This window comes from Anticarsia gemmatalis, chromosome 7, assembly GCF_050436995.1.
Source record: "Anticarsia gemmatalis isolate Benzon Research Colony breed Stoneville strain chromosome 7, ilAntGemm2 primary, whole genome shotgun sequence".
Lineage (NCBI taxonomy): Eukaryota > Metazoa > Arthropoda > Insecta > Lepidoptera > Erebidae > Anticarsia > Anticarsia gemmatalis.
Genome location: NC_134751.1, coordinates 12,759,298 through 12,774,053, shown reverse-complemented (window position 1 = coordinate 12,774,053; position 14,756 = coordinate 12,759,298). Strand labels below are relative to the sequence as shown.

The 14,756-nt window shown below is 38.6% G+C and overlaps 2 protein-coding genes across 3 annotated transcripts; one reads left to right on the top strand and one right to left on the bottom strand.

Annotated features, from left to right (window-relative positions):
* Positions 1–1,368: 1,368 nt before the first annotated feature.
* Positions 1,369–3,551, top strand: mre11 (double strand break repair nuclease mre11). The gene has a single exon (XM_076116187.1). It carries the CDS (start codon positions 1,483–1,485, stop codon positions 3,361–3,363), a length of 1,881 nt encoding a protein of 626 aa, XP_075972302.1. The 5' UTR covers positions 1,369–1,482; the 3' UTR covers positions 3,364–3,551.
* Positions 3,552–3,654: 103 nt separating this feature from the next.
* LOC142974066 (protein Loquacious-like) lies at positions 3,655–6,930 on the bottom strand. Of its 2 annotated transcripts, none has more exons than XM_076116188.1 (6): positions 6,720–6,930; positions 6,522–6,613; positions 5,550–5,750; positions 5,093–5,362; positions 4,881–5,010; positions 3,655–4,797 (listed from the first exon to the last, which is right to left on the bottom strand). In XM_076116188.1, exons 2-6 carry the CDS (start codon positions 6,597–6,599, stop codon positions 4,460–4,462), a joined length of 1,017 nt encoding a protein of 338 aa, XP_075972303.1. In that variant the 5' UTR covers positions 6,600–6,613; positions 6,720–6,930; the 3' UTR covers positions 3,655–4,459. The 2 variants fall into 2 exon arrangements, with proteins under 2 accessions (XP_075972303.1, XP_075972304.1); XM_076116189.1 differs by having other exon boundaries at positions 6,752–6,930.
* Positions 6,931–14,756: the final 7,826 nt, after the last annotated feature.

Genomic DNA, 14,756 nt, shown 5'->3' with positions numbered 1-14,756 from the left:
CACTGATTCCTTCAGATTTTATCGATAAGAAACATGTTTATCGATAAGTAGATTGATGTCGATACAGAATGTCAAGTTTTTTTATCAATTTATTAAAAAGTAACATAACAGAACTAACGTTCGTAAAAACTTATCATCACGATGTGCCTTAGAAATGCCAACAAGTAAATACCTACTACCTACTTCTAACTGCTTTTCACTATACTCATAATCACATTGGTACCTATTTTCAACCAAAACTTAGGACCTATGTGAAATTCAAAGCATGTAAATTTTCCTTTTTAGAATCTTTCTTCAAAACCAAAATTTGAAAACATTTTTGAATAGACTTCTTTTAGAAACGCTATACATTTTATTATATTGTTATGTCATTTAATCTGTCGAACGATTAGGTATATTAAGAAAAGGTGTTAAATACCATTTTTGTCTGAATTCGTATTTTACAAGTCAAACCAACTTTATAACATTAGTAAACTTTTTGATAATAAGAACTTAGGAATCAGGCGCAGAACAGACAGCTTTACGTGCTCTCCGAGGCACGGAGGTAGTAGTATGACCTCAACTTCTTTACTCCAGGCAATCTCTGAAAAATTATTAACAGAAAATCTCAAAATAATATTTTTGGCCCGACACAGGATTCGAACCCGAGACCTCTTGCACGCCGTCGCATATACTATCGACCGCGCCACAGAGGCACTCTTGAATACACGAGAACGGACTAGATATAAAAAAAAACTAAAAACTGACGCATTTTTATGAACACACTTTAAATTAATGTTTGGTTAAGAAACTCCAACAATAATTCAAAGCTCGAAATAATATAAAATGACGAAAATTTTCAAACTTATTCTTTTTCTAAATTACTTGCCCGGCAATGTAATGTAATAATAATAATATTTAATTCAATGACACTCTCATGTGTGCCGCTTCAAGCAGCACACATGAGACTAGCATAGTTGATGGCGAAACGTATGTCGTACACCTTTGCTCGCACTTTTGGGTATAACTATCGTCAACGTCTTATTATGTACGTATCGTTCTCGATTAAATATCATTATGAAAATCGATTAAATATCTGTTATGTAGGTACTTCACTAGAACTGTCAACGCACACTGTATCTGTCTCTTTGACAACAAAAAGTGTTGCATTTAAAATTGCATGTAAAGTAGCAAAATACGATATCTCTCATTTTTGGAAATCGATTTTTTCAAAAATTTTATGCTAGCTCAAAGTATTTTTTTTTATGTTATCCGTAAATGATGAAGATTAAATTAATACTGAAAGTTATTGACGTTGGCAGCACTATCTGCACTATACAAACTTCTTGAATGGGATGTCAATTGTCATAAATGTCAAACTTACAACTTTGCAAGTGTCAAACTGGCTTTGGCTTATTGTTATTGGCGGTTAATTGAAAGACAATTATTAAAACTCTTGCAATAAAAAGTGTCTAGAAGTACTTGTTTCGCAAGTGCATAAACATGGTGGCGGAAAGTGAACCCGGTGCATGGTCCTCAGAAGATACTCTCAGAGTTCTGATAGCTTCCGACATTCATTTAGGTTACTTGGAAAAGGATGCTGTCAGAGGAGAAGATAGTTTCATAGCATTTGAGGAGGTTTTGTCGCAGGCTGTCCAGTACGATGTGGACCTTGTGTTGCTCGGAGGAGACTTGTTTCACGAAGCTAAGCCGTCGCCGAGTTGTATGTTCAAATGCACTGAGATCGTACGAAAATACTGTTTCGGTGATAAGCCGGTAAGCGTCGAGCTTCTGTCTGACCAATTAACAAATTTCTCGCGAACCGTCAATTATGAAGATCCAAACTTGAACGTGTCCTATCCCATTCTATCTATTCATGGTAATCACGATGATCCTGTGGGGCAAGATGGAATAAGTTCTCTTGATATTCTGTCAACAGGAGGTCTTGTTAACTATTTTGGTAAATGGACAGATTACACGCATGTTCGCATTTCACCTGTGCTCTTACAGAAAGGTGAAACTAAGCTTGCACTCTATGGTTTGAGTCATTTGAAAGATCAACGCCTTTCAAGACTTTTTCAGGAGAAAAAGGTGGAAATGTTACGTGATGAGCAACATGACTGGTTCAATCTGCTTGTGTTGCATCAGAACAGAGCTGAAGACAGAGGAGTTGGAAACTATATTAAAGAGGAAGATTTGCCTAAATTTCTGGATTTAATTTTGTGGGGCCATGAACATGATTGTGAACTAATAGAAATGAAAGGTAAACAGGATAAGGAACATTTCCGTGTAGTACAGCCAGGCAGTACAGTGGCTACTTCTTTAGCAGCAGGTGAATCTCGTCCCAAACATAGTGCTTTGCTGCAAATACACAAAAATAATTTTATACTCACACCTCTGGCCTTAAAAACTGTTCGGCCTTTTATATTTAAGACTATTGTATTATCTGATGAAGACCTTGGAGAAAAGAACTTTGAAGGGGTTAATGAAAGTGAGAAGGTTCAAGAATTTCTAAAGCAAAAGGTGCATGATGCTATAGCAGAAGCCGAAAGTCAACGGAGTGGTGATCCTAAGCAGCCATTACTTCCTCTAGTTAGATTAAGTGTCTTTTATGAAAGAGAAGATCAAACTTTTAACAGAATAAGATTTGGTCAGAATTTCCATGGTGTAGTTGCTAATTCAAATGATATTCTTTTATTGAAAAAAGAAAGAAAGGCAAGAGAACGCCGTGAAAAAGGTGTTAAAATTGAAATGACTGTAGCTGATGTTACTGAAGATGTGGCTGATGTTGAAGCTCTGTTACGTGCTTATTATGAAGGACTGCCGGCGGAACGTCAGCTGTCTTCTCTTCCTGTACGCTTTATGACTGAAGCAGTTCGTGATTTCACAGTAAAACAAAATGGAGAGATTTTATCAAATGCTTTGGAGGCACACAGAAGGCGTTGCATTGCGACATTGTTAGAGTCCAACACTGAGACAGAAATTGAAGCGATTACGGATCGTCTTGCCGCATTACGTGATGAGGTAGATGCCGCTGATGATGCACAACTGGCTGCTATGCGAGCAGCGCCTGCACCTGACCAAGATATAACTGAGCTCTCCAGTGAAGATGAAGCATTGCGAGTACCGGATGTAGAAGTAACACGTGGAAGAGGGCGAGGCTCACGCGGCGGTAGAGGTTCACGAGGCCGTGGCCGTGGACGAGGTCGTGGCAAGGTAGAGCTGGACCCAGTGGTGGTGATCACGCCGGTGTCCACGCCTGTGGTTACGCCGGAGCGCCGCACACCGCGACGCACGGCCGCTCAGAAGACTAACACCTGGCTGCAGAGCATAGCAGCCAAGCGCCGTCGCCGGGACTCTTCTGACATTGATGACTCGGATTAAACCATGTTGTAGCATTACTACACGGTTGGCCCTCAGTTAACTGTAACCCCTGTGGCATCAGTACAGCCACATGATTTGTAATACATCCATTCCTTGTTGGATTTGTATATTATTGTTAGAAAAATGAAAACTTTTCTGTAATTGGTTTATCATTACTTTATTAAACATTTTAATATTTTTTCACAAAACTTTTTCTCAGTCAACCTTGCAAAATATACTTACTAACTAAATGTGAAAGCCAAATCAAATAATACAGTCATATTAAAAATGGTGGATTATTACATTATATGTAAGTAGTCCTTTAACATTAGACTTTAATAAATTGCACTTACAGTCTCAGTTCTACATACAAAATACATATAGAATAATATCCTATGAGTAAATAAAGATAAATATTTACAGAGCTACACAACATTAACAAAATGTTTTTAAACATAGACAGTAGAATAAAATGGCTCTTTGTATTCCTCCATCATTCCTTTCAAATAAAAAATCACAAGCATACATACAGTCAACTTGGGTAACTGAATAATTTGGGTAACTTGAACGGGGGAATTTGAACTAGTTTCGATTATTTTTTCATATGAAACCAACACAATTGATAAAGATTTATTTCAGTTTTGCAAACTTTTATCAATTGTGTTGGTTTCATATGAAAAAATAATCGAAACTAGTTCAAATTCCCCCATTCAAAGTTACCCAAGTTGACTGTACATAAACTAACATGCATAACATAACTATGCTTAGCAATTATCGTTAATTTTATTACAGAATGAATATCCAGTAGAAAAGTAATAGAATCAAAGCAAAATATTATGATACATTTTAGAAATTTAAGCATTTTTTTTTCTTATTTTAGTAAGCCTGGACCTTGGTATGACCACTATAGACTTATGACCTTCTTCAATGCCCTACCTTTCTTCTTACTTACTAAAAACTACTGCTATTTCTACACTTCCTATAAAAATGCCTACTGAAACCACCAAGTAATAGATTATTTAGATGCATTCATCTAAGATAGCATACTGTAATATTTGGCAACACAATGAAAAAGGCCGATAGACATTATTAAAAAAAAATTACAGTGTTCACTGGTTCAATCGCTAACAGGCTGGCTACTGCACTTCGATTTAAGTCCGAGCGCGGGATCAGTATACGGCTCTGGGTCAATTTGGGTGTCGAACGCCAGCCGTACGTAGCCGAGCGCGGTGCGGGCGGCGGCCGGCCGGTTGGTAGCGGCGAAGGCGAGTTCTGGCGCGCAGCCCGACAGCTCCAGCACGCTGAGTGGAGTACCCTCCCGCCGCTCCAACTCGCTGAACTCCATGTCGATACGCAGCATCTTCGCCACCTCGCCAAGAACGCGCTCGGGAGAGTGCGGCTCGCGCTCACGCTCCAAATTCAGCAATGACACGACGCGCTCATGCACCTCCTTATCTGAAACGTAAAACGTCAACATCAACATGGAACGAGGAGTTGCGATCGATCTCGCTTAGATTGATATAAAGGTGGAGTCATACCAAGTCGCGCGACGAGGCCGAGGTGGTAGTTCGCGACCTGCTGGCCCAGATCGGGGCGGCGCTGGATCTCCTCGTTGGGCTCTTGATACCGCTCCATAGCCTTCTCATGGGCCCTCATCAATGCATCTTGCTGCACAATTAATAAACTTTAAATTATTATTACTGTCATCGAGTTACAAACAGACCATATAGGTGGAGTGTTTATACCCGACCTCATCAAAGTCCTTCGTGACCCGGGCGAGGTTCGCTCGTAGGTAGGTGTATAATTGTTCTGCGGCGAGCTGTCGCGCGTTCTTCTTGGTGGTGGACGTGGCGAGACGCTCATGCTTGCCGATGCGCGCCCTGACGGTGAAGTGTCGCAGGTGCGGTGGCCCCGTGTCGCCCACCAGCTCGTACTCCACCGCCGTCAGCCGGTACTCTTCGCACAGTTCCTTCAGCAGCGCCACGTAGCTGCGCGTATCCGCCGGTGAGCTAGGTGTAATCTGTCGTAATTAAATGTTTGATCATTATATTAAAAGCTGCCAATGCTTATATTTACGAAATGCTTTACAACAAAGCTCAGTGCCTTAATCATATGACTGTCATTAACAAATAGCAGAAATAATATATTATTTTTAACATAACATAATATATAAAAAAAAAATATGTTGATTCTTTGTTTGATGTTACCTCATCCTCCAGCATTGAGGAAGTCGCCATGGGTACACATCCATAGGGTGATGGTACTGAATGTCCTTTAGCTGACAGTTTCTGCAGCATCACACGAGCCACCTCTTGTTTGGCTTCTTTCTTGGAGCGGGCAGCTGCCTGCGCCACCTCGCCAAGTACCATACATCGGTACTCAAATAAAGACTGATGCTGGGGACCTGTCTGAAAATTATATTAGTTTGAATATTTAGACTCATGTAATACTAGCTTATGCCTACGTAGAATATTGTTCACTCTGTGAAAGTTAGAAAGTATGCCTATCATTTCAATAGCTTTGATGTAAAGCAAGGACAAACATACACAATGCCATTTCATATAAGTATGGATAACACTATTTTATATTGGATACAACAATCTAATAGTAGATCTTAGCCAAAGCTTTTATTTATAAATCTGTTTATTATAATTATGTGTCACATTTTTTAACACTGAATAATCTTGCAATAAAATATGAGAGTTCAACCCCTGGAACACTGAATCTAACTTAATGCTACTATAGAGTTAAGATTTAATATCCCAACTTCAGTAAAACAGATTAGTAAGTATCTGGACAGGAACTATTACAATGAAATAAAAATAAAAGTAATAGTTCAATTTATGTGGACACTAATACTGAAAAGAAACTGTTAAGTAAGTTATGTTTGTATAGTAATATAGTCATTCAAGCACAAGTATCTGTTCTGAGCCTGATTGTTAATTTACCTATAAAAGTATGTATTTAGAAATATACAAGTATGTTCATCAGCTGTTTGATTACCATAGTATGTGAGTTGTCCAATGATTTTTATTTATTTATGTGTACATAAACTGCTTTTATTCATATTTTCAATTACAAATCAGGTATACACAGATTTTCTACTATCTCAGTGTCTTTCAACATTCAGCAGACGATTCTATGCTTAATATGGCTATTACTAGGTACTAATAAAATACCTGAGATATGCATTCATACTGCGGCATGTAGCCCTCCTTCACCATCATCTCCTGAAGCACAGTGACAGCTGTTTTCATTATGATCTTCTTATCTGAAAGAACACCATTTTCAGTTTATCTATTGCTGTCATTGTTCTATAGCATGGTAATAAAAGATTTAAATCGTTTCTGTTATCAACTATTCGAAAATAATCCTACCTATCTATAAACAGCAAGTTTATTTTATTTACATTCAATTAGCAGCCGGCGTGAAAATAGTTTGGATGCCTTCGAAGACCGGCACCACTTGTTTAAGCAGATTCAGTGACTATATATTTATAATAAATTGTGCAGTAAAATTTAGTGTGCACTAATTTTCACGAAATCAAAACAAAATTTTGACACCTCATGTTTTTTTTTGGCAATTTGATGAAAGTTCGGTCTTTTGTTACCAGTTCTAAATTTTATTTTATTTTGGAAAGAAGATTTCAGAGCTTTAAAACAATATTGCAATAGTTACATTTTATTTTAAGTCACAAAAACTTGAGTAAGGAATTTAAGTAAAATGTCGCAAATGGATATGGCCAAATGGGTATATGATCAGGTAATATAAAAACATTGTCCAGGATACAAACAACTTTTATGTTTACATATTTTTACTAAACACTTTTACTTTAAACATTTATTTTATTGTATTATATTTGGTTAAATTTATATGTAATCATATAGATACAATGTAACCCGGCAGTAATTTTATTTTGTTATTTATGAACGTAACAGAAAAGAGGAAGCAGAATTTCGATTATTCTAAGGGTGGCAACTCTTATTCCTGTTTATCGAAGTTACTACTTTTAATTGTAAATACGTTAAAAATAGGCAATTTACATAAAACAAAAGACATAACTTACTGTAATAATTTATTTATTAAATATTTTATTTTTTAAAAACTCTATTTCTTCAACGATTTTGTAAATAGAATAATAAATCTCTGTGTTGGTCTTAGAAGTAAGCAGGTTGTAAGAGTAACTGTCATTTTATATGTGTGAGTTAGTCAGTTATATGTGTGCAAAAGAACACGCTAGTCGTGTTGCGGTACGTGTGCTTTCTACGAAATTGACTTTCATCGCCTCGTAAGTTTGTGAATTTTATTTATTATGGTGTATTTAGTGTATTTATTGTTTCAACAAAGTCATGTGAGTGTTAGAATGATATTATGTTAGCAGGATAAAGCTAGAGATCAGCTAAGATCATTCGATCGGATCGTGTCGATGCGTCACCTTTGTGAGCCATTTTATTCAAGTTCCACATTATTATAGTTGTACCATGAGACACATCTCGTATGATCTGGCGTGACCTCGTGTAAGGTCGAGGGTAACGTTGAAATGTTAACATTAATTGTTCGACGAGGTAACGTAAAGTGCATTCTAACCTAGCCGCTAGGATTTTGTATCGGAGGTCTGCGTTAGCGGGCCACGGCCGCCCGCGATCGGTCGCGTCTCCGATTTACCTCCGTACGTGCCTGTTTCACGCGCCTTCGTTTCGACTTCTTATGTGCTTGTCCCGTTAACTCTCGGCAATTTTTATGGTTGATGCCTTATTTTATGAATAGTGCAAAAGTTTGTACTTTATTGAAAAAAAAATCGCGACCAATCAGTTTGCTTCCTTATTTCAAGATTCCTTTGTTTGATAAGGAGATGACTAGCAATTTATTAAATGCTTCATCATTGTTCTTCTAACTTTTTTTTATAATTTTTAGCAACAAGTAAACTCTTATTGTGAAGTAAATAACTGAATATTATTCATAGGTTGATAACATATTTCTTAGTATTATTGATGTGTAACAATATTTTCAGTGAATAGTTTACACAAATACATGATGTAAACATTCTATTTGACCTTCATGTTATTTTTGGTTTTGTTGTGTTTTGTTTTATCTTTAGTCTTTATTGCATATTTATTGAGTTTGAAAACTTGTATGAAACTTTCCACTTTATCCACTATATTATTATATACTATTTAACTGATCTTAAATAGTCCAAATATAACGGTCACATACTCATTACAAGTAACATAGTTCAGCGTAAAAATAGATTCAAGATTTAGTCTATGCGGTGCCTATGTCCTTTATGCACTAAAGGTGTACCTTTACTCAGTACATCCTCAACACATGAGTAGTTTTTTCATTCAAACACATTTCACGAATAGAATATTTTGACATTCATCTCTTAAGCATCTGTAAGCCAAAACAAACATACATGCTTGGTTTACACCAATGCAGATAGCAAAATGACTCAGTCTGTGTTGTTTTTATATAAGATAACTTGATGAACTTGTAAAGTATTTTAGTAAGTCATCGTTCAATTAAACTGTGACAATCTTGTCAAATTTTATAATGTATTGAATATAAAACGAGTTTGTTGTATCACATCAGATACATCCCAGTCCAAATATCCAATATGAATTGTTATAAATTTAATTAGCAAACTTGACAGATTTTTTCGAAGTAACTGTTGCTTTATTAGTTTATTCTGTTACTTACATTACTTGTTATTAACAAGAATTTTTTACTTATTATTATTTAGTTGACAGACAGAAAACAACACATACATATAGAAGTTCTAAGTATTAAAGTTACTGCTCATGTCCAACAAATTTTGAACAGGAGCAAAATAAATTTTACATCCCTGTCTTTTGTAGATGCAATTCCTCTGCATAAAAGACTACTTTTTTTGTACATGACAAAGAGTCACCTGTAGCAAGGAATCTACCTGCCATAAGTGGTCAGTGCAGTTTTACAAGTAGTTATTACAATAGATGAATGGACAAGCACCCCTGCCATGGGCCTTTTATACAATCATGACGCTCGTCCAATGTCCGCGGTATATTCGGCCATTGTGTTAATACCCTAAAAAACCAGTACAATTTGCGAGGCCTCACTTAGTTATATCTGAAAGAACTCGCAAAAATTCGGACACGCTTGATAGGACACGTCACAAAGCAGTGGTTAGTTCTCGTACTCCTTGAAACGAATATTGTTTTCACTGTTATTTTTATGCGTATTTTATTGCTATGTAATTAGTACTCTTCGCTAAATAGCCGGCAACATCTCGGTAATAATGTTCAAGTTATCAACAGCGCCTTTTTGCTAAACATTTATGTATAAGTCCTCTAAAGCATATTTTAGTCGCCGAAGTAACAAGCACCAATATCAGTTTCAATATGAACATTCCAAACCCTTGGTAACAAAATGGTACGTTTTAATATTATCTACGTCAGTTCGGCTTGCAATTTTATTGATTGCACAACGCCGTCCGATCGTTTATTACGATAGTTCGTTCCGCACTCGCAGTTATTGTTCTAATTAGACCGAATTAATAATTCTGCAACAATAAACACAATAAACCCTTTTAAAACTTATATTTCCCTGGCAAATATGCATGCGGAAGACATGGTGGAGCGAGCCGCTGCATACTAAGTGCATCAAGTCCATTTCCGTAATGGTGTAGCGCGACCTTTCTGCTAATCGAGCGGAATTACGTGGATGTCCGAGTAGCGAGGCGCAGGCGGCTCCACACCGCATTGTCGCATCTACTATCCACATTGATTTTATTCACAACAATTGGGTCACCGCGTATACGAACGAAAGTGAATATCTGCATATAGCTTTTTTGGCGCGATACATATTTTGTGCCATTCACATCCTCGATTTACAACCATGGTTAACGATTTGCGTATTATACATCGATTCAACCACTTACCACTTGATTTATATCAACACACAATAGATTATCATCAACAATTAAATCATGACACGTGCGTTAGAATAGATAATATATATTATGTACGAATCCTGAATACTTTTCCTGAGTCTTAATCATATATTTTTACTTATTGATTAGCAGCAAAAGTTTCATGAGTTTGAAACTTGTAGTCTGTCATCTCGTCTGTTATTCCATTAGGCGTAGCGAATGTTTTGCTATTGTATTGTGATCGGTTTAAATGTATTGTGGTGGCAGTGGCGAAGTTTCGAATGAATATGACGTTATTGGGCAGACAGGAAGGTTTAGTAGGTCAGGTAGGCGGCACCGGGTCAGGCCGGGGCCTTCGCGAGGCGGTGCGCGGGCGCGGGGTCGATCCGCGAATCTGGGTCAATGGTAGCGGAGTGGCACGCGGCGCCCACCGCTCGCACCACTCCGGGCGCAGCGCTCCATCGAGCGCTCGCCCCCCGTCGCAACTGGGTCGCACCACTCGCCACTCCGCCACAATCACACCCTCCACCACGTTCTGATCTGTATCTGAACAATACCTGGTGCTTGCAAACGGCGAATTCTCAGTATTCACTGCCATTTATTGACGTTTGTCCAATACCAGTAGAGCCATTTAGTATCCACGAGCGAAGGCCGACGAGAAATACACTGAAGGCCTCCCTGTTCTAGTGATGCCATCGATCGAACTGAAATGCATTCACTAATACTCGGACAAATGACGCCAGTGCAGCTACGCCTAAGCACTGTTTGAATAATTCGTTGGTGAATAATGAGAAATTCTTGCCATTTTTGGCATTTACTGATGGACCCTTGTAGCGGAAAAAATTAATGACTAAATCTAATAATATAATGGAAATACGGATATGGTTTTTTAGATACTCTGATCTGATATAAAGAATTGGATTTGTGATGGAACCCATAAACCATTTCATGTCTCAATCTTAACTCGTACATACATAGTCGCACTCATCTGCTTCCTATATCGTTTTTGATCAAAGTGTAAAACAAGGCTTTGCGTTTATGTGGCTTATATTTTCGATTATCTAAAGACACCTGGTCATTGCAGCAAAATAAACTTATTCCTTATCGAGGTATTTTATCCCTTACTCCACGAATTAAGTTCTAAAGATGTTGTTGCTCAGTTTGTAGGATGACTCACGAGTAGCTTAAATGGTTTCGTAACTTTCTTTTGACTGTACGGAATCCATATAAATGGACAATTTTGAAATTAAACGCGCAACAGGAAAATAATTTACTTCAAAAAGGTAAAATGTTGCCAAATATTGCTGTGGTTTTTTACCTCGTTGTTTGTTACCGCAATATACATGCCTACCTACTAAAACCAGAAAACGAACACAGCTCCAGACGACTAATCATCGTCTAAATTCACCAAAAATTATTACTCATTAGCATTTTTCAGTAGCAGATATTCACTTGCACTTCTCTACTCGTAAACGGTGAATGCGTGTAGGTGTCCTTACGTGAGCAGAAGTGTTTTGAATCATATTAATGAGTCTTGAAAGTCATTTAGGATTTTTGTCATCGACAGATATTGGTCATTGTTTGTACACGACTCAAATTTGGCACTGAATTCAGCATTCACCGAGTCAAACTTACATAACCAAATTGTTCATAGTTAGCTAACATTACAAAACATAACAATTATAAAATCAAGCCCCTAAATTTGATGGGTAGATGTTTGACTCATTTCCATTTGATGTCCATGCAGAAAAATATTCTTCGGTTATGGACTGGAGTATTGAATATTTGAATTAGAACAGGCCCGATCATGGATGTTGAAACAGCCGCGGCAGGTGATGTTGGGGGAGCGGCGGCACGTGAGCGACCGCGCGTTATCCGCTTATGTGCTGACTACTCACGGATACCACTTCCCCTTATTTCTGTTCTATGAACATTACATGTATGTGATGTTTAATGCAACAGCCACGCTTGGATTTCATGTAAACGTAGATGATTATCTTCTTTATTACCTTTAAAAGCTTTATTCATCATAGATAGGTCTTGCATGATATTTCACTAGATTTTCCTCGAAATGCGCGTTCAATATTCTGATGAATCACTTAACCTTTTGGCAATGCAAACTATTTCTGGAAATGAAAATAGTTCTTACTTCTGTATTCTACTAACTAGTACAATGCATGCAAGAAACCTGTTAAAAGTGAAGGCGACTTTGTCCATTCGCAGTTTGTAAATGAAATTGTAATAACCAGCGCCATTGTACTGTACGCTTTAAAAGTTTTTATGTTCTTATTCCAGCCTGAAAGTCTATTTAACGTCATTTTGAATCCTTTGCTGTAAACTCGTTTTATCTTTTGCTTAAAGATAATCATATGTTAACTTATTAGTGCAATGAACCGAAAACATGAATCGTTCGAGCCGTCAGATTAAATTAAGCACGGAAGTCGACCTCCCACTCGCCCTCAATACCACTAGGCTGTACTCTAGTCAGGCTATATTTAACTTGTTGAAGGCTTAATAACATTACATGGGTTTAAATCACTGTCTACCTACACGCCCTGGATTGCTTTGTTCATAGCGAAACTGTGCTTTGCAGAATGGTTACTTTGTACTTGGGCCAAATGTTAAGAAAGACTTATAGAGGTGATCTTGGAGTAGACAATCAGTTAAGTGAGCATTGATAGAGAAGGGCAACAAGGGCGCACAGGGGTAGCGGCGCGCTCCGGGGCGCGGCGGGGCGCGGGCTGCAGGCCGGGTCGATGACCGCGGGGACGCGCTGTGCTGCCCGCGCCTGGGGATGCTCTGCGCCCTGCGTCATCGCTCCCTCGCCTCGTTACCACTGCTTTCGTTAAGCGCATACCGTGCTCTCTTGGGGTTGTATTTATACATTAACTCGGAACGCATAACAACGTAGTCTTGCCATCTTATCGATTCGACTGATTTCATTGCGACGTACGTAAGCGTGACTACGAAATTCAGAGGTTAATGAACTTACAAATGTGAGTGAACTGCGCATTAATATGCAACATAAATATAGCTTTAATGTCGATTTAGGAGTTTAGTATTACTATGTATTTTGCGAATGAAGATAATTTATATAGGTATACGACATATCGCGGATGTAAACTAGGTTCGAAGTACACATATTGAGAAGTCGGGGTCGGGTGGGCGACAGCTGGCGACCGGCGGCGGCGACCTTGCAGCGACAGCGCCAAGGTTCCGCCGGGCGTCGACCTCGCGCCGCGACGCTATCGACCGCCATCGCCACGTCGCCGCCGATCCGCCGCTCGTATCTGCTCACGACTCCACCGACTCGCCGCCGACGAGATCGGGGGATTCACGAATTATTCGATACCGAAAAGGCGCGCAACGTGACCGGTCGCTCGCAGGACGGCTAGAGGTGCGCGAGGACGTCCGCGCGGGGGGCGGGGGCGGCGCGGGGTCGGCGGCCGGCGCGGGCGCGGCCGACGACACCCGCCTCACCTGCCGAGCGCTGCTCCCGCGATCAGCGAGCGCCGCTGCCACTGCGACGCACAATATCACATACCTACATATTGCTAATACGACGTGCCGTCTATTATGTACAGATTATACTTTTTGTTGCAACCGGTCGCATTCGTGCCATTGTCGAGACTCGATCGTACATAAACATTCGTCACGTTAAAACTACGTAGGTGATTATGTATTTAAAGTAATGTGCAATCTGTTGGTTTTCTAGCTAGTAAATGATTTGGTTTACTAACCAGCTAGTGGAATTTTAGCAAATTTAAAATCGTGATGTTTCCTGATATCATATTGGATAATTAATATATTTAGTACGTCACGTGCATGACGCAGATACAATTCAATATGGCCGACATTGATAGTCGGTGCATGTTGTTTGTAAACATAATAAATGACGTACGCAGGAAGATTCGCTTTCATATATTTATTTCAATTTCCTAAGTAAACTAGCGCTTAGTTCAAAGACTCATTGCTCCTTGGTTTATAGGAAAAGACGGATGGCAGAGATCATTTAATCATTTCTTGTCATACGCCAATGATATTCCGATTTATTCACATAGTTGAAATAAAATTGCCGTAATGGATCTCATATTTTAGTAACAACAATTATGATAATTGTTTAGTCCATATTGAAGAAAGCCTGTTTGTTTTCAACTGTACCACACATTTTGTTAGTTTAATATCTGGCTAATGGATTTTTTTTACACGAATATCACTCTCAGCGTCAAGATGATGATAAGGAAATTTATGAATTTTGGAACGTTTTGTCATAGAACCATCCAGAGAACGTTTCACTCGGTAATATTGAGTCGGTACCTGCCGTGAATAGTTCTCAAATAAACATTAATATGACGAAATGTATCTTATCTCGCCGAGACAATACTCGGTCGACAATACTGATTCAATTGATACGTGATTTCTACGCATTTGCTTGTCTGAGAGAGACGCTACGCTCATTGATATAAAACAATCAAAACTGACATCTTTTACTTGATAGACTGTTTAT